We start from the raw sequence: 19,394 nt of genomic DNA, 5'->3' as shown, positions 1-19,394 counted from the left end.
GCAGGCAGTGTGATCTAGTATTGGTTAGGGCTTCTGATTTTTGAAATAAAATGAGCCCCCCCCCCCCCCCCCCCCCCCCCCCCCCCCCCCCCCCCCCCCCCCCCCCCCCCCCCCCCCCCCCCCCCCCCCCCCCCCCCCCCCCCCCCCCCCCCCCTGATGAAGCCCTCAGTTTTACTGAAGCTCCAGTGGAAACAGGACCTTGGTTCAAATTTACTTTGCCCCCGACCACCCCCCCCCCCCCCCCCCCCCCCCCCCCCCCCCGACCCCCCCCCCCCCTCCCCCCGGGCCGCCGCCCCCCCCGCCCCCCCCCCCCCCCCCCCCCCCCCCTCCCACCCCCACCCCCCCCCCCCCCCCCCCGCCAGCCCCCCCCCCCCCCGCCCCCCCCACCCCACCCCCCCCCCCCCCACCCGCCACCCCCCCCCCCCCCCACCCAGTTAATGGAAAGTAGTAGACCCTGATGGAAAAGCCTCTCAGTTTCTGAGCTGGAGGTTTACTGAGAAGCCCAGTGTGGGAAACAAGGACCTTGGTTCAAATTACTTGCTAAGTGGATTCAAAAATAGGATTCAAAATATCTTAAAATAACTTTTTCAGCAAAAAAACAAAAACAAATCCTTTAAGGAAGTCGAGACATCATTTTAAAAGTGCTTACAAAGGGGAAAAATCCAAGTTTAATCCTCTGCATTATTTACTTGACATGGGCAGCTCCTCATGACTGGCCCCACTGCACAATGGTAACTGATAGCAACACAACAGCAATCAGATAACAGCAACGTAAAGCAGTTTTACAATCAAATAAAACTAACTCTCACATTATGAGCTGTAAAATAGCTCCTCCCATAAACCAATTTCTAAGTCACACCAAGTTCTACACTGTTGTATAACAGAGATTAAAAAAAAAAAAAAAAAAAAAAAAAAAAAAAAAGTTTGTTCTAAACACTGTGAACTAAAACACGTCTTAAAATCACTCCACCTACTCAAAATATTTGGCAGAACCAAAGAATCTGAACACCCTCAAATCATAGTTATGGCAGATACTACATGTCGTCATGCCTTGGGTTCTAAATAGTATAGATTATTAACAATCACAGATGTATATTGTATTGTGTTGCGACCCATATAACATAACGCTCTATGATATATATTATATATATATATATATATATATATATATATATATATATATATATATATATATATCTATATAAAACAAGCAAATCAGTGGCATTCATCCCCCTGCCACAGTGTAAATGAATGTATGTTTGATATACATACCTCCAGACAGAGCAAGACTATGATATAGTGTCAATAACATGTGCTAAAGAATACCGTTATTAACAGTTTTTGCAATTTGAGAAGCGGTTCTCAAGATGCGTGCGTGATATACAGACAGACTCGATATACACCCTGAAGGTATATAGACTACACTAGGTTATAACAATATGTGCTAAATAAGTCCTTAGCAAGCTTTATGACAATTGGATAAGCTGTTCTAACATGACAAACAGAAAGACAAACACATGCTCTGGCATTCTAATACATAGCATACCTTGGGCTAAATTGTGAGCCTATGAGATGCACACTGTTCTCGAGATGCAAGACTCGGAAGTATGACATAATCCACTGTAACCCCCAGTAGGGGTATGCATCCTTAGCAGGTGGCATTCAGAATCATTTTTTTACCGGAATAACATTAAACAAGCACTCTTTACTGAAGCAACATTTAGATTTCATTTATTCTAAATTGATTTGCAATTAATTTGGGACACAAAATAAATAATTAAATAAATCTGCACATTTGGTTTCAATAGATTATAATATTACTACCCAAATCTATTTATTGTTTACTGACACTATCTTGTATAATTGGGAGAGGTCTCTGTACAAACTGCTGTTCGTTGGAGGAAACCCAAATGCTTACTACAGTGAAAAATCCTTACTGTGATCAAGCATGTACACCTTCACGTTTAAATCACGTACAGCAGCTCATTCAGTGCAGCTCTGCTTTGTACTGGGAGAACAGCAAATGGAATGTAATATTTGATGTTGGTTTTAGTGTTCCTTCTTTTTTAAGATTATGCCCACCTGTCAGCTGAACTTTTTCAACTATAGCCTACTAAGCTAATTCAGTAATCAAAAGGTGTCAGATAAGGTTCCCAGGGCAAATTGTTCTGTATTTGCTCAACGCTTTTGTACAAATACCTTCTAGTACTCAAGATATCCTATAATCAGAGTTTCCACTGATTGCAATATATCAACGTCATGCCTGCCTGCTCTCGCAAGTGAACTGCTAAGATCTTTCAGACTGAGAGGGTTATTTCCTACAGAAAAGACAAGTGTTTATTAATGTTTTTACATTTAAAAAGTAAAAATACACTACAAGTCATTTAAGAAAACGTTAAATATAAATCATTTAGTGAACATTAGTCACTAATTAATATGATAAAAACCAAAATACAAAACGTATGGCAGGTTTAAAAAACAATCATTATTAAAACTAATATATATATATATATATATATATATATATATATATATATATATATATATATATATATATATATATTTTTTTTTTTTAAGTATTTGCTACTTTTACATTAAAAGGTCTGTAAATGTAATAAAATTACATTACTATATTAACTGACTGAAAACCATTACATGCTAACCAAGCTGCATTATAAAGTCAATGGCCAGAAAAAGAGATTATTTATTTTATTTTTTTATTTCTTTATTTCATTATTTCCCAAGTCTGCTGAAGAGCGTTTGGGCAATACAGCAGATGACAGTCAAGACAAAGGATTCAAATTTGAGAAAAACTCTGGTAGCAAAATTGCAACAAAGGAAATGGCTACAGAACAGTATCAGAAATATAGAATATCAAAATCCACAATCAGAGCAATAATCAAGAAGTACCACAGAACAAGTTCAACTGAAATGCTTGAAAGAAGTGGATGTCCAAAGAGAATTGCGGGTTCAGCAGGTAGGAATATCGTCCAAGCAGCGAAAAACAAAATCCACGAGTAACCGACTTAAAGAAATATTTAGAAGCATCGGGCATAGTAGTGCACAAAAGAACTGTACAAAGGCACCTGAACAAAGATGAGCTGTACACAGTGCAGACCTTGCTGCAAACCACTTTTAAAAGACCATTCATCCAAGAAATATGAAAAGGAATATGAAGCTGTGGCAGAGCAAAGCTCTGCCCTTTTTAAATTGGCAGGGATGGGGTTAATTTCTCCAACCTGCCTGGGTTTATTACGGTCAGGTGGCTGGGGTTGATTAGTTGATTAGGTTAATTAACGATCAATCAGCACCCACCCACCTGACATAAAAGGAGGCCTCTGCTTCTCATTTAGGAGAAGGGAGCTGAGGAAGCAAGTTGGTTTAATTGGTTGTTTGGAAAGTTTGAATCCAGTGAAGGCATTGCCCAGCCTGGAAATTGTTATTTTTGTAAGTTTTGTTTTTTTTTGTCTTTTTGTGTTTAAATTGCTTTGCTTTGGCCCTTGTGCCCTTTCATTTTTGTGTTTATTTATAATAAAATAGTTATTTTTAGGAACTGCAGTCTGTCTCTGGGCCTCTATCCACTCGCCAGCCTGCCACAGAAGCATTCAACAAAATTCTCTGGTCCTATGAGACAAAAATACAACTTTTCCCCAAAAATGGACCACAGTATGTTTGGAGAAAATAAAGGGAAAGCCTTACGAAGAAGACCTTGCACCTACAGTTAAACATGGAGGTGGTTCGATCATGACACGAAGCATACAGCCAAGCTCTAGAATACTTGAAACAAAAAGATAAAAGTTCTGGAATGGCATTCAATCCAATAGAAATGCTTTGGACTGATCTGAAAAAAGCTGTAGCCAAGCATTGTGTACCCAATCTGTCTGTGCTGAAGGAAATATACGAAAGAATGGGCCCAGATTTCACCAACAAGATGTAACACACTGGAATTATCATAAACATCAGAATAAAAGTAAAAGGAGGACACATGATAAAGATTATTTGTTACATTTCTAGAAATTGTGTATTTTACTTTTGACTTTTGTCAATTAAGGTACAACATAGAGTGCCAATACTTCTGTCTACAACCTGTAGCTGATAGCGAGAGAATATTTATAACTTAAAATAATACATTCAAATTGGAGGTGTTCACAAAATGCTGTTCCTGGCCAACTGAACGAAACTTATTTAGTTCTATGAATAACATTTACATTTAAATTGTCCTCGGGATTTTTGCCTGGCATATTTTTGGTGTCTTCAAAATATGGAACCTGATTTGATTTCACAACTTTTCCTACTGAAACCATGTACAGCAGTAAAAGGCTGCACTCTAGTGGTGAAATAAAGCAAATCATTTAAAAGGGGAAAAAGGAGCAAATATTATTATACTACCCCACATACATTTACATAAGAACAGTTGAAATATTAATTTAAAGAGTGTATTTCTTCACCTGTATACATGCCTTGCCACTACACGCTCGCAAGGAAACATTATTTTTAAGTCCAATTATTTTACCCCACATTTAGAACATCCAATTATGTTCCATTTCATTACACAACCAAGTGTCCCCTGCTTCCTGCGGCGTGCCCAGTCAAAAAGGAGAACTTGGCACAGCCACGAAGCAAACATGCGCTTTTCTCACTGCATGGCTCTAGCTAAGAGAGCCACACTACATAGCCAGCAGTTCCTACTTATTATACATACTGTAGAAGAGAACTAAAAAAATTACTTACCAACAGGATTTATATCGAAGAACCGAACTGGAGTTCTCAGTATGGATTGAAACATTTGGTTGTGCAGAGTCTGTGCTGAGTTTACCAGCACCTTAAAGAACAGCAAGCTTCGAATAAATCCAAATATTACAGTTACCACTGTTAAACCTAAAAAACAAAACGTGGAAGGATCACTTTTCATAAGATTCATTATAGGTGTACGGAACAGGCAGGGTTGTGTGATACACTGGCGTTACAGACTCTGTCCCGTCAGTGAGATAAGATGAGGTTACCAGCTCTAAAACCAAGAATGCAGATGAGCCTGGCTCTTCTGCATAGTGTTTGAGATGCTCGCTTGCTGTATGTTCACCAGTTCGTGCCTGTCCTACCGCGGTTTACATGTACAACATATCTTGTTGCAGTCGTTACAAAATATCGGAAATCTGTGCGTGGCTGTATTTGTTACAGCTATTTGCCTGTTCCAACTGCTGTACTACAGGTTACCGGCATGTGACTGTGAGTGCGTGTGGGGCATTGCAGTGCAAAGACTGCATTGTTCACAAAACCTATGTGAATGCTTGAACTGTAATCAAACAAACTTGTTAAATATTTTGCTTTCACTCCATAGCACTGCACTTTTCAATCCCACAATGTCTGTCTGCATCAAGGACCAATTAATTTTCTTTTAAAATAGTTTTGCAAAGTTGTAAAAAAAAAAAAAAAAAAAGTCTGTCACTTTATTCACCTGCATACACTCCTAAATAAAAGCCAAGGTCCAACTGTTGAGTTCCATTATGATTGTGAGCATCCTGAGTAACGTTTAACTTCTCCTGTTTAGATGCCCTTCAGCAAACACAAAAAAAAGAAATCACAATCTGGAAGGTCAAATACAGGTCGATGAAATCCCAGCCACTAGCTGTATGATTAAAAAAAAAAAAAAAGTAGCAAAGGCACAGCATGAAGCAGGGCTAGGTGCCCACTCTAAAATAGAAGAAAAAAAGGGTGGAGGATAGAAGTTAACCTGCTGGTTAAAGCAAAACTATGCCCTTGAGAAATACTTTTTATGATTTTTTTTGAGTAGACAGAGTCCTTTTTGAACAATGAGAATGTGAGCATGCAGTTTGGAAATTAACAGGAAAATGGTGCCCATAGTTTGAAAAAATATAGGGATGTGCAAAACCACACTGCACTATGGGTGGAAAGGTAGAGTTAGAGGGAATGCAGGCAACTGGAGTTATTACTCTTTAATTAAAATGTGCAAAGAATACTGATGCTTGAAATACAAAAGGTTACATAAAATAAATTTAATATAAAATAGAATTTGAAGTGGTAAAAATTACCAATACTGAATAAAACAGCACCAGTTAGTATTTCTTACCAATAGGACAACCACCAGTCCTGCAGGACATAAGCGGTCTAGAAATAAGAACACAGAAAAAAAAGTTAAACTGACACAGCAGTGTAGCACAAACAATATGGCTGTTGTTATATTTGAAACACAATTCATGGTGTTCAACTTAAACCAGTTAAGTGACCACATTCCACCTAGTACAAGTCCACCACCTCTCTAGCATCACCACAGTTCATGAAATCCAAAACCAACACTCCTCGAACAGCAAAATGGTCTTGCTGCAACCAGCAAATTAGCCTTTTCTGGTTGCTGGCAGTGCTTTGAAACTTGTCAGTATGCGTATTTATCTCAGCTATATGTATCTATTTAGATTTAATACATGACACAATAAATGTATTGTTTTGAGAAACCTTTTTAATGCCCAAAATGATAAAGCTGTGAGCCAAGGATACCATTCGTAAATGGCCTGTAATCCCTTGATTTACTTTTTAGTTTGGTTACTGTTCATAAGCCAGATGAGGCTGGTTAGAGATGTGTGTCACATTCTTGAGTTGCTCTCACAGAAGCCATCACATACCTGTGCTAAAAGGTTGAGCAGCAACAGGAGCAGAAGGACAGCACAATTGGCTCCAGCAATGAAATACTTCCAGTAAAGTCGAACACCAATGGACCCCTCTGAACGACTCTCCTCTGACAGCACTGTTGTCACTGCCTCTGCCTGGAAACGACATACAGCAACACACAGTTAATTTAGGCAGCATTTCCATTTTAATGCAAGCTACGCTGAAGAAAGAAGGTGTCCGTTGTCACACACAGTTGGCGATTTGTAATGGATATGCAGTGTGCTGATTTACTATAACCATTACTGCTGGAACAACAGCATTGATTTACAGACAACAGTGCAGTAATATGGTAGTATGAAAAAAAGGGACACTGTAACAACGTTACGAACAACAGGAGTTACAGTTCATTTTAAAGTTTACTGTAAACTGACACCTTTTACTTGACCACTTTCATATTCTACCATTTACCATGCTTCTATTATACCAACACCAGGGACCTCAGTAAACTTTAACAAGCTCAAAACACAATAAAGACTGCAAAAAAATGACAGTAGCATCTCATATTTGAGGACCTATTATTTCTGTGGGCTTTTTTTTTTTTTTAACTGAAGTTCACAATATTTGAAGAAAAAATACTAGAAAAACATGACACTACATTCAGTAGATACACTTATGTTAACAATTGGTTTAGTGCAATACACAGCTGTTTGTCAAAAATACTGTAGTACTAATAGAAAATCACCAGTTTTACATGACCACTCATGCAGAAATTGCTCATAAATTCAGTAGCATCGTGACCAGTGGATCACTATGACTGGCATTGTAGAATAAATAATCATGGGGCATCTTTAAGGGCTAAGATTAGTAGACAGACAGAACAGACATGACTCTCACTATTCAAAGAACCGTGAGGGGCTTCCTCAGCAGTTTGTGAGCAAGACACCCATGAGAGCAAGAGGTTCCGGTATGGTTGAAACTGAAGAACATATAACACATGGAGAGTCCCTATACCACTCAGAGGACCACGTTGGACCCCTCAAAGGGTCCCCTCTGGCTCCTGAAAGAACCTCTGTCGTGTAGGCGTATGGGCGGCACTGCCAAACCCAAGGCAGGGGGAGTGAGCTCACTGCCCCCCAGAGGGAGCCCTGGCTCCACAAACCTCACCATGAAGAGAAAGACCGCTTGCTGCACACATGAATATAAGCTAGAAACATTTAGACAAGAAGAAGTAAAGTGTTAGTAGGATGACTATTAATTGGAGGCCATCTTTGCTGTGGAGAGAAAAAAACACAACATTCTTTAATTTTTTTAATGGGGGAAAACCTCTGGTGGTCCTGGCAGGGAGGGCACCCCCACTCCGGGTATTCCGACAATTGACAGCTGGGCTGTTGCAATGTATGAAGGAGATGATCTGATATAAGTCTCTACTGCTGATGAAAACCAATGCCCCAGGCTGTTGATGAGGTGTTAGTTTAGTCCTGCGCTTGCTGTTGAAGTAGCTGCTCCTATCCGGAAGGAGTACGGTGTAGAGAACTGAGGCGGCAGGATGGCTCTTGAAGTGAGAGCCGATAGATGGGAGGAGAACCAATGTCTTGTAGTAATTGTCCTGGAGATCTCCGTGAATAGCGGGTCTGTTGGAAGAGCATAGTTCTTGGTGGGGAGGCATTTGAATATGGATGAAAACGGGCACAAGAAAGAGTCCATTTTTGATAGTTAGGTGAACTGCCCTTGCCACAGTTGATCAATTAGAAACTTTGAGATGCAAGATGAAATGGGTGCCAGGAACCAGAAAAAGGTCGGAGTGCGTAGACCCAGGGTTGGAAAGCTTTTTTGATGGTACTATAAACTCTGCACATCTCATGAATAAGAAGAAAGCTATGAGACATAAGGTTTCCATGATGAGGTCGTCGGCTGGATTGAAGCAGCTATTTCACAATGTATTGATGAGTTTAAAAAGAATGTCTTGGGATACGAGGTTGGATGGAGACTGAGATACCCTTAAATCACACGTGGTTGTTTTCATTTACAGATATTGTGCTTGTGGAGAGAAGTACTGCTAGATTACACCATGACAGTGCAAAAACTGTAACAGCATGGTCAGATGCTTTTTCTTATCTCAGAAATTTGCTTAATTAAGCCCTCATCTTTCCTTTTTTTGTGTATGCATACATACAATGTGTGATTATTGTTATTTTGGATTGCTAGTTAGTTTTGTATTCCTGTCACTGCATTGCCTTGTGTGTTTTAGAACTCCCTCTGTTCGTTTATATTCATTTGTTCATGTTCACATGTTGCTATATTTTCTGGAAAACAAATAACAAACATTTGTTCAAAAAAAAAAAAAGAATGTCTTGGGTTATCGGCTGTCTGGTGTCTGGTTGAGGAGGCTGAAGGCGAGTTTTTTCCGATCCCTTGAAGAGTTAGTCAGACAGCTGGATTTGATAGCAGAGGAGGGGATGGCAGAGACCTGAGGCGGTATTCGCACTGAATGTCGGAGATATAAGACCGGATAGATGATGATGTCATTTTGAGAATGTCTTGAAGATAAACAATAAATGCCAGCAAGAAAACTTGACTGAATGTATATGGTGCAATCTGACTCTGGGCACAGAAGATGGAGAAGGCAGTCCATGCAGAGGCGTAGGTAGCTCTGGTGGATGGAGCCAGCGCTGCAGCCATGTATTGGTAAGCTGACTGGAGCATGTTGAATAATATTGAGTTGCTCACAACGTCAGATGGCTTAAGTTGGGGACTTGCAGAGATATAGGGTCTGCTGCTAGGACCAGGTTGTGAAACTTGCGGATCTGTAGCTGAAGTCAGGTTGAAAGCTGGTTCTGATTCTGCTGAGGGTAGATGAGGCAGGAGTTCTTGTTGAGGGTAGGAGAGAGTTTAACCAGGCTTCCATGCTGTCCAAACGAGTGTTGATTGCTTCAATGCTGTCTGCAAATGGCTGCATAAATTCTTTAATTCCTTTAAATATCTCTTGATGAGTGATGGAAGGGACAGCAGCACTGACTGGAGTTGGCGTCTCAGTTTGCAGGTTGAAATCAGAGTCGGATGCGTTGCTCTGTTGATACCTTGAAATCCTGCTATGTGACGCTCTGCTGGAAAGTGCTGATGATGCTAAATCCACTGCTGTGAACGTGCCAATCTTTACAAAGATGCTCTGGAAATGCATGCCAAGGAAGATTTCACTAACGGTCAGAATACTAGATACAGTTGCTGCATGATCGAGTACTGTACCGCTGCAGCTGATATGGAACGTCGGCGTTGTGCAGAGTCGAAGTGTCGCGCTGTGTTGGTAGGATAAAACAGGATACCGGGCGGATTTCTTTAGCCATTTTATCTGCTGGATTTGGATAAAGGGGATGCCATCAACAAAGATTTGCTGATTCTAGAATGAAAATTGCTGCGGGTGAGTTTTCTTCTGTATTCAAAATAAACAATTTAGATGTGGGTCTGTAGTGATACATGAAACAAAAAAATGCGACCAACAAAAACAAACGCAAGACATAGAGCGGAATTGGAATCATGCTTATATAGGTGAATATAGATTGACAGATAAGATAGCCAAAGAGAAGCTCCCGCTCTGCCCACCCGGGACTGACGAATCGACAGGGCGTAGCTCTGGAACCAGGCTTTAAGACGGAGCTTGGGAGCAGAGGCAGAGCGGCCCCTTTCGTCTGGACTAAAGGGAGGACTGGATTGAGACAGGATTGAGGCAGAAAATGGAAATCGTAGTGAGAGAGAGGCCCTCTCCAACACCCCCTGAATTTTTGCCTTAAGGCTGACATTTAAAAGTTTCAGCCATTATTAATGATTTTGACACTCTCAGTGAGAAATAAAATACCAATATTTTACTTCAGTACTCCTCCACTATATTCCTCAGGAATAAAAACAAAAAAACGTGGCTTTAAAAAGTTCCATCTTCTAAAACAAACATATATACCATGATGCAAATTTGTGTTTAATTTTAAACAGTATAATGTAAAATACAAAAAGTGTGCATACTTCGACAGTACATAGAGCTTTTGTTTAAGGTTTATTTAAATATCAGAACACAGATTGAAGTGTATAATGTTATCCTTCATTGATCTGTACAGAATGCAAACACAGTGTAATGCACCAACAATGTAATTCTGCCATCTTATGGCTGAAGACAGAAGCAAAGGTCTGAAGAACAAGGTGTACTGTATGGTTAGGGCTTGGGCTTTTTCGGTTTTATTTTTCAAATTTCTACCTCCCTTTAAAATGTGAATTAGTAATCAGTAAGCTGTCTAATTACTAATTAAAGACTGGGTTTTAAATTATTTTGTCTTTGTTACAAATCAAACAAGCGACATTGTTTTGCAATTAACAGCCTTTTCTAAGTTTAATTAGAATCGGCTCAAAATAAGTTTAAAGGGACGTCATGTGATAAAAAAATAAAACCTGAAAACTCCAAGCCCTACGTATGTCACACTTTGTAGCCCTGCATTCTAGTAATCAGACACCACTCTTTGATGTTAATCAGCACTGAGGACTCAAATCCAATACATTCATAAACAGATTAGATAGTAGTTCCCCTTAAGCACACCATTTTGTTGTACAATGGTACATAATGATAGTGTGGGCACTGAAGATTAAAAATGTACAATGTAAAAGTAGTAACTGAAACATAAGAAGTCCCGTAATGATACGCAGCTAACAGCAGCATGGAATCAAATAAATTAACTCCCCGGTCTGGGCGTCATTGCTTTGTCAGGAGTCTGGTTATATGGGGGCTATGTTGGGGCACCTCTGAAGTAGTCCCTAGTTTGGGAACCACCGGCAAAGCTTTCTAATGTGTTGCTGCTACATACAGTACAAATCAGTATGTTAACATTTTAGGAAGTACTCTTTTGACCATTTATTTGTTGCCGTTTTTGTTTTTGTTTTTCTCTTATTTTTTTACAACTCAGCTGCCTGAGTTGTAACATGTCTGTATCTTTCACAAAGTACCAACTTCTACAAAAAGTCTTTGTGTACGTACTGGAGGCAGGTCTGCAGTCCCATCTATGGTGGACTTGCTGGAGGAAGTCTGTGACCAGACAGAGTTTTGGGAGATGGTGCGACAGCGTGCTGATCTGCTGCTGTTCTGCCATGTAGGAGCCTGCTCATCCTCTTCATCTTCATCTTCATCTTTCTTTAACAGGGAAGTAAAATCCACTCCAGACTGCTGCAGCTCTCCATAGGTCCCTTTGGCCACCATATGACCCTAAAAGCAAAACAAAATAAATGGGAATGACAAAGAGGCTAAGTAGATCATACTGTATGCAACGGGATGCAAACTCATTCATATCTTCTTGATGTCAAAAAGGCTTCTAGTCAAAACGTCTTCTCATCAAAGATGCTAGTTTATTTAGTATTGCACATGTCTACAGGTGAGTAATTTATAGGTATAGATAAAACCACTACTGCAGCTCTGGAAACTCTGAATACAGGTCTCCAATGAGCAGCCTCTAAAAAAGCGTTTTAATAATAAAAAAAAAAAAGGATTGACAATTTTGAAAACAGGACATGCAGCATCTGGCCTTGCTGTCTGTAACCGTTCTGTGAACAAAAAGGACTTAGCGATAGGTACCACCAAATTCAACATATTTCTCAAATGCTTTTTTTTTGTTGTTTTGTTTTTTTATCAAATAAAGAGGGGTGGTGTTTTTCTGCTAGGCCTACTAATAAAAATTCTGCCGGGACCCCACCCCGATGCTGGGAATCACCAAGGGTATAGTATTTGATGCTTTGAAATACAAGCAACATATTTTTTATACCTTTTCTATTTGTTTATATACAGGTGCAACGTAAGACCAACAAAAGGTTACCTGTAACCTGTAAGTGTACCTCTTTTAGTACCAGAATCTGGTCTGCAGCTTGCAAGTACTGCAGCTGATGTGTGACAAGAATACGAGGCTTGTTACGCAGGACACCACATATACACCTGGATAGGAAGAGAACAAAAGATCCATATAGAAAATCTCATACAGAGAAGCAATATTGATAAAAAAAAAAAAAAAAAAAAAAGATGTTTAGAAAGGGTGGAGTTTTAAAGTGTTAATAACTGCATAGCACTGCAGTGAGTACTCATTAATCAATTATCACTTGTCATCTTAAAAGCATTCTTAGCATAAATATATGTCAATGGGCAATATATTATTATTTCCAGTTCACGTTTCACTTTAATACTTAGCAAAACTGCTTGACTTACTTTTCAAACAAGTGCCTTCCTACTTCAGCATCCACAGCACTGAGAGGGTCATCCAGCAAATATATGTGAGTATCCTGATAGACAGCTCTTCAAAATAAACAGAACCACAACAAACTGCAGCATTTTCAACATTTAAACAACATCCGTTGCTCTTTTCATATCAGCATTACTCTTAATTGTTCAACAGTTAGCCCCCAATATCCTGGGTAATATTTCATAATGTCTTGGACTACAATTTCTTATAGCCAGAGATGGCAAACATAGTAAAGAATTACATGGTGTAAATGTTAATAGGGTTCAGAAACCACCCATTCCATTTGTTTTTGCCCCTGTGATCTATAAGGTCACATGACTTTGATCAAAATGTTACCTTGAACAATTATTACAGATGCACAAATAAACATTTGTTATAATTGTACTGCATAAGCCTGGCCTCATATTAAGTCTTGTTCCAAATATTTAGAAAGAGTATAAGAACCCCAGAATGACCTATGCTGCTCAATTAAAACCTTTATGAAAACTCTTAGTATCTTGGAAACGAAGGGTGTTATAGAGATCTGTAATGCGCTGGGCTGTGTTCTATTTACTCATTGAATGAACCCCGTTTCATGCAAGTCTCAAATGGAGAGAAAAAATGCATCTTGATACATCAAGAACTTATTTCGAAAAACATTTTTTCTGTAACAGGTTTTCAGACACAATACAATAGGCGCAACCTAATGTAAATGTGACCTCAAAAAGAGACTGCACTATTTAGTCTTGTATTATTTGGTGCTGGATCTTTTGAAACTCAAACACTTTTTTAAAATTTTTTACAGGCATGCAAAAACAAGGCATAAATCATTAAGTTCATCAAATACCTAGCAAGGTTTACTCGGGCCTTCTGGCCACCACTAAGAGTAGCACCTCGATCCCCAATAACAGTCATATCGCCGTCTGGTAAAATATCTATATCCTGCAAGAAAAAAAAAAAGCAGACCTTAAAAAGCTACTGTGTCTCACACATACCGTGTGAATTTCAGCTTTCATGATTTATAGTTTTAAACAAAGAAAGAAAATGTCTGACTGGGCATACATAGATAGCACGCATCACGAGGGGGTCTCTAGCATGATTTAAACTGTAAAGCTGAGGCTAGGGCTCAAATGAAAGTGACCCTGCCCATCACCAAAAACAAAAATGAAACGTACTTTCTTGAGCGCACAAGCTCTGATGACTTGCTCATACTTCTGCGGGTCATACTCCATCCCAAACAGAATGTTGCTCCGCAGAGTTCCCGAGAACACCCAGGGCAGCTGTGCTGCAAAGGCTAGCTTCCCTTTCACCTTAATGTCTCCCTGGTCCTGAGGCAGCTCTCCCAGAATAGCACTGAGGAGAGAGGACTGAAAATACAATTCAAAAGTTAATTCTTAAACATTGACGCCCTGTTATATTTCTAGAAATATTGTGCCATGAAACAAGTACATTTAGGAAATCCACACTCAAATTTGTTGAGATAATTAAAGAAAAATCTACAATCATTTACATTTGTCCAATATTTATCAAATGTATAATTTTTTTTTTTTTTTCATTTTCCACAGCTAGTTTTACAAAATTCTAAAAGAAACTTAATGAAATTCAATGACAACCATTTAATCAGAAAAGGTTTTTGTCATTACATTTTATTAGGTTCCTTTTAGTATTTCTAAATTTAGGACCAATGAGTATTTAATAATTACACATTATTTTAAGGTTCCTGAACCCCTAAATTATTTAGTGCTATTTGCTATCTTGCTAAAATGACTAAACAGTCAACAACTGAACACTCTAAATAAAGTGAAAAAAAGACTAACTTTTCCTGCTCCCACTGGTCCTATCACAGCAAGCAACTGGCCCGGATGGACAGTGAAGGAAACATTCTGCAATGTCGGTGCATCCAGGTTCTGTAAAGTAGCAAAAGGGGGGTAAAAACTATAAAAAAAACAGAAGTGCATTCAAATGTTGATAGATATACAGTGCCAAGAAAAAGTTTGTGAACCCCTTAGGATTTTCACATATTTTACATATTTCAACCCTAAAATGTTAATAGATCTTAATCTAAGTCCTAATAATAGATAAAGATAACATGATTAAACAAACAACACAAAAACATGATACTTTTTCAACATTTATTTATCCACAAATGATTCAACATTCAATATTCATGTGTGAAAAAGTATGTGAACCTTTAGATTCAGTAATTGGTGGCACCCCCTTGAGCAGCAATGACTTCAACTAAGCGTTTCCTGTAACTGTTGGTCAGTTTCTCACATCAGTTTTGAGGAATTTTGGCCCATTCCTCCTTACAGAACTGCTTCAACTCGGTGACATTTGAGGGCTTCCTTGCATGGACAGCTAGCTTCAGGTTTCCTGCCACAACAATTCGATGGGGCTTAGGTCCAGACTTTGACTAGGCCATTCTAAAACTCGGAATTTCTGCAGCCATTCTTTTGTAGATCTGCTTGGATGTGTAGGATCATTGTCTTGCTGCATAACCCACTTTCAGTTCAGCTTCAGCTCACGGACGGATGGCCTGACATTCTCCTGTAGAATCTTCTGATACAATGCAGAATTCATGGTTGTGTCAATGATGGCAAGCCATCCGGGTCCTGATTCACCAAAGCAGCCCCAAAGCATCACACTCCCACCACCATGCTTGACGGTTGGGATGAGGTTCTTCTGTTCGAACGCAGCGTTTGGTTTTCGCCACACATGCATCTATGTGCTCTTTGGCGAACTTCAGACGGGCAGCAATGTTCTTTTTAGAGGGCAGTGTTTTCCTCCTCACTATCCTTCCATGAACACCATTCTGAAAGTTGAGTCATGAACATGCACATTAGCCAAGTCGAGAGTGGCCTGCAGATCCTTGGATGTTACTCTGGGGTTCTTTGTGACTTCCTTGATGATTTTCCGGTTTGTTCTTGGAGAGATCTTTGTAGGACGACAACTCCTGGGTAGAGTGACTGTGTTCTTGAACTTTCTCCATTTGTAGACTGTCTGGGCTGATGGAAGGATAAGTGTAGTGCAAACCATTGCAGCTACAAAATCCAAAGTGCCTAGTGGCCAGGCAATTATTTTGCATTGCAGCCTAAGTAAGCTTAAGTACCATGCAAATTACTCAACACACACAAATAATGAGCAGCAATCATGATAATGAGGTGAGTTAGTACAAAGACAGTAGGCGCTGTATGAGATGTGTGGAGCATGAAAATCAAACCAAGGGCAACAAAGTCCTCTTGGCACACTGAAAATAAAATTTAAAAAAGTAGGAGCTGAGAGTCCTTACAGCTGAGGTCACTCAACATGACATTGAGTTATTTGGAAAAGGCTCAGCCACACCAGTTATGCTAACAAAGAGGCCATATGGTCCTCTATAGTTGAGAAAGTCAATGTTGTCGGTGTTACCAAGTGATGAAAAGGTGGCGCCGAACCACGAGTTTCGAGCCAACCTTCGCCGCATCATGAAGTACCACAGCACAACTCTGGCCAATGACAGGTCTCTGAAGGTGTGTGGTTTTATACAGCTCTTACTCGCTTTTACAATGGTTTGCACTTCATCAGAGGGTCTGCAGTTGCCCAAGTGTAAGGCAAAGTCTTTACATCTCATTATAATGTTTGCGCCTGCTTAGTTTTCCAGATCCTGCCGATTCCATGCTCTTTTCTTCATTTGAATACATTTCAATATCATTTTAATGGATTAATGATGGAAGTGCTAATTTGATAGCGCATGCAAAACTCCAGTTTTAGTGAACGCTAAAGTCCCACTTTACTCCAGCTAAACACGGTTTTTGGCAGCAATATAGGTGTTTTGCAGGCACAAATCACTTTGCGCGTATCCTTACATCGGCCCCAATATGCACTCACATAATTAAACTAAAAACATGAATCCAAACACACTATAAAGAGCAACTGATACATACTTTAACAAAATCCCACTGATATGGAGATCTGAAATAGTTACACTTTACTGCCAACAGAGGGCAGTAGTGCCATGCAGAATCTTTTTAGGTTTGGGTTATTATAATGTTTTTTTGATTTGTTTTAAATGTAGTGATCTGAACTTTAACAATATAAACATGTTAAATGGTTTAAAAAAAAAAAAAAAAAAAAAAACTATAAAGAATTTGAAAGTGCTGTTCTATTATTTTACATATTGTTATTCAGGAGGGTACATGTGAAGACCTATGACAGAACAGAATAAAATTAATTTGCATTTAAAAATGATGGGGGGGGGGGGATAACTATATAAATAATAAGAAAAAACAAACATTCTTGAGTCCAAGTAGTTTTTCAGACCTAGTCCTTCCTTGACCTCCTCATCTATGTCTCCAAATAAACTCCTGTAGTCGTGTAGTGCTTTCTATTGGTCACGGCGGGTATTTTCTGTGGTAATTGCATCAGTGTTGCTGACAGAAACCAATGCCGATGAGGTCTTGCTTCCCAAATCCAAAACAGCACCTGAAACCCCAGGTAGAGCAGTATTTGCCAGCTCTGGGTTGAGTAATCTGGATTCAGTTTCTCTTTTGGGTTTTATTTTTTTTTTTTTTGGGACATCAGAAAGAAACGTAAGCATTTTAAATGGGGGATTAAGAGTGACTGTTAGCACTTGCACAGAGGTTGGATTGATATTGTTAAGGAAACGATTCTCCAGGTCAGTTCTGTCTAACAGCAGGTGAACCACTCCCTTCTGGTTTAATTTTGTCAACCAAGTTTGTTATAACAAGTAAAACATATTTCAACGTCTGAATGAAGTGTAAGAGCAAACACGCATGATGCTAATTTCCGGCTGTTTTCAACAATGTAATTTCTCGCAGCAGACACTAACATTTTATTACAGTAGCATTTTACTAAAATAAACAATGCATTATGTACATACGCTATATATTATGTACTTTTTACTTTGCAAAAAAACAATAATTAAAAAGACACACAACACGCATTTTTGACGAATACAAATATTTTATTTCCGTGTTTGAAATACATGTAAAAAATATTTTTCCCACCCCTAATTTACACCCAGTACAAGGGACTTTAGCAATATATTCAATGTTTTTTAATGAAAAAGTGAGTATAATAACCGTAATGAAAAGATGCATTGTAGAAGGGGTTAATGATCTGCTTTCTTGTTTTAGCATACACATAACATTAACAGCAAATTGTGAGTTCTTTAACACTGGGCAAAACTATGAAAATGCACTGTAGAACCTGAAATGCATTACCATGTACAGTATTTGTGCATAGTCATTCTCAGGATAAGTGAAACAGAGCATGGCTGCCAATTATACAGCTTGTTGTTTTCCACAGATACATTATGGGTGTACTTCTGTGGGTTTATGACCTGCTGAGAGTGACCATAGTTAAATATTGCTTTTTTTTTCCTGTAATCATCTCACCTTGTACTTAGAGAAGTAACAATATACAATGGTACGTTGTAAAGTTATTGTTGTCACACATTCATGTTACTATAAAGTAGAAAGAACAGCTTTACCTTGTCCCAGTAACAAATCACATCCTTCATATGAATAAGTGCATCCTTTTTCTCTTCTTTTTGTAACTCCACACTGGGTTTAGCAATCTCATCCAGCATTAAAAACTTCTAAAAAAATAAATAAATAAATAAATAAATAAATAAATAATATGCACAGTTGTAAGGTTAAAAATTACTTATTTTCCTTAAAAGGTAAGTGCAGTATACTGCAATAACAGCACTGCAAAATCTGGTAAAGCATAGTCAAAGCAAGACCGAGCACGGACAAGCATGGTAAATCAAAGAGAAGTGTGGGACATCATTGTCAAAATCATGTTTAACTAAATCATATTTATTTCCCCAGAATTGTGAAACTGATGCAACATCTCTTTTTTCAAGTGTCCTACTTTACAACTAGGAGAGTGCTGGGATTTACCTAGATTACACAATCAGCGTCTGAGCTCCCAGGTGTAATGGTTTCTAGCAGTGCTGTCATAAGCAGATTACAATGTGGGTTTGAAGACACAAGTATCTGTGTGTGTACAGTATAATATACAGAACTCTTCATTTCCTACAGAGAGTAATGGAAAAGTTTAGCCTGCAATGAGCGAGACCAGGGAAAGTAAGCAGACAGTGCTATGACCTGGATTCGCTAGACTGCATGCAGAACACAAGCATTCAAATGTAGTGTTTGTCTTCTCTAGACTTAACCTTTATCCTGCGAATGCTGATCATGGTTTCGGAGGCCTTCTCGATAGCTGATGGGAACAAGAGGGTTACGGTAACGCTGACTGCACTGTACATGGACACAGTGACAAAGACTTTGCTGGCAGAGATGGGGTTACCCAGCAGCACAAAAGTGGTGAAAGTGGTAAACAGGATAATCTTATTGGCCACGAAGAAAGAAGCCATGTTCATCCCACGGAGATAGGAGCTCTTTCTGATCTTAGAAATCTCCTCCCTGCAGAAAACAAGCAATCCAAAACCTTCACACAACACAGTAATCACAGTACCAATATCATTAACTACAACTCCTTTAAGTAGGAATACGCAAAAATTACAAG

General features: G+C 39.1%; 1 protein-coding gene across 3 annotated transcripts in view; it reads right to left on the bottom strand.

The window, feature by feature from the left end:
* The window catches only part of LOC121327552 (ATP-binding cassette sub-family C member 4-like), a 97,498-nt gene that overhangs the window by 45,520 nt on the left and 32,584 nt on the right, over positions 1 to 19,394 (bottom strand). For all 3 annotated transcript variants that reach the window (XR_005951577.1, XM_041271635.1, XM_041271636.1), the window contains 12 exons: positions 19,042 to 19,291; positions 18,352 to 18,459; positions 14,678 to 14,767; positions 14,036 to 14,227; positions 13,708 to 13,802; positions 12,848 to 12,934; positions 12,484 to 12,580; positions 11,636 to 11,860; positions 6,639 to 6,779; positions 6,089 to 6,126; positions 5,456 to 5,553; positions 4,732 to 4,878 (listed from right to left, as the gene is read on the bottom strand). Coding sequence is in view for 2 of the 3 variants with exons in the window: in XM_041271635.1 (XP_041127569.1) it covers positions 4,732 to 4,878; positions 5,456 to 5,553; positions 6,089 to 6,126; positions 6,639 to 6,779; positions 11,636 to 11,860; positions 12,484 to 12,580; positions 12,848 to 12,934; positions 13,708 to 13,802; positions 14,036 to 14,227; positions 14,678 to 14,767; positions 18,352 to 18,459; positions 19,042 to 19,291 (1,568 nt within the window). In the remaining variant the exon portion in view is untranslated. The remainder of the gene's footprint in view (positions 1 to 4,731; positions 4,879 to 5,455; positions 5,554 to 6,088; positions 6,127 to 6,638; positions 6,780 to 11,635; positions 11,861 to 12,483; positions 12,581 to 12,847; positions 12,935 to 13,707; positions 13,803 to 14,035; positions 14,228 to 14,677; positions 14,768 to 18,351; positions 18,460 to 19,041; positions 19,292 to 19,394) is intronic.

The sequence above is a fragment of the Polyodon spathula genome, chromosome 15 (assembly GCF_017654505.1).
Source record: "Polyodon spathula isolate WHYD16114869_AA chromosome 15, ASM1765450v1, whole genome shotgun sequence".
Taxonomy (NCBI): Eukaryota; Metazoa; Chordata; class Actinopteri; order Acipenseriformes; family Polyodontidae; genus Polyodon; species Polyodon spathula.
Note: the sequence above shows the minus strand (reverse complement) of the source record. Positions and strands in the feature narration are given on the sequence as shown.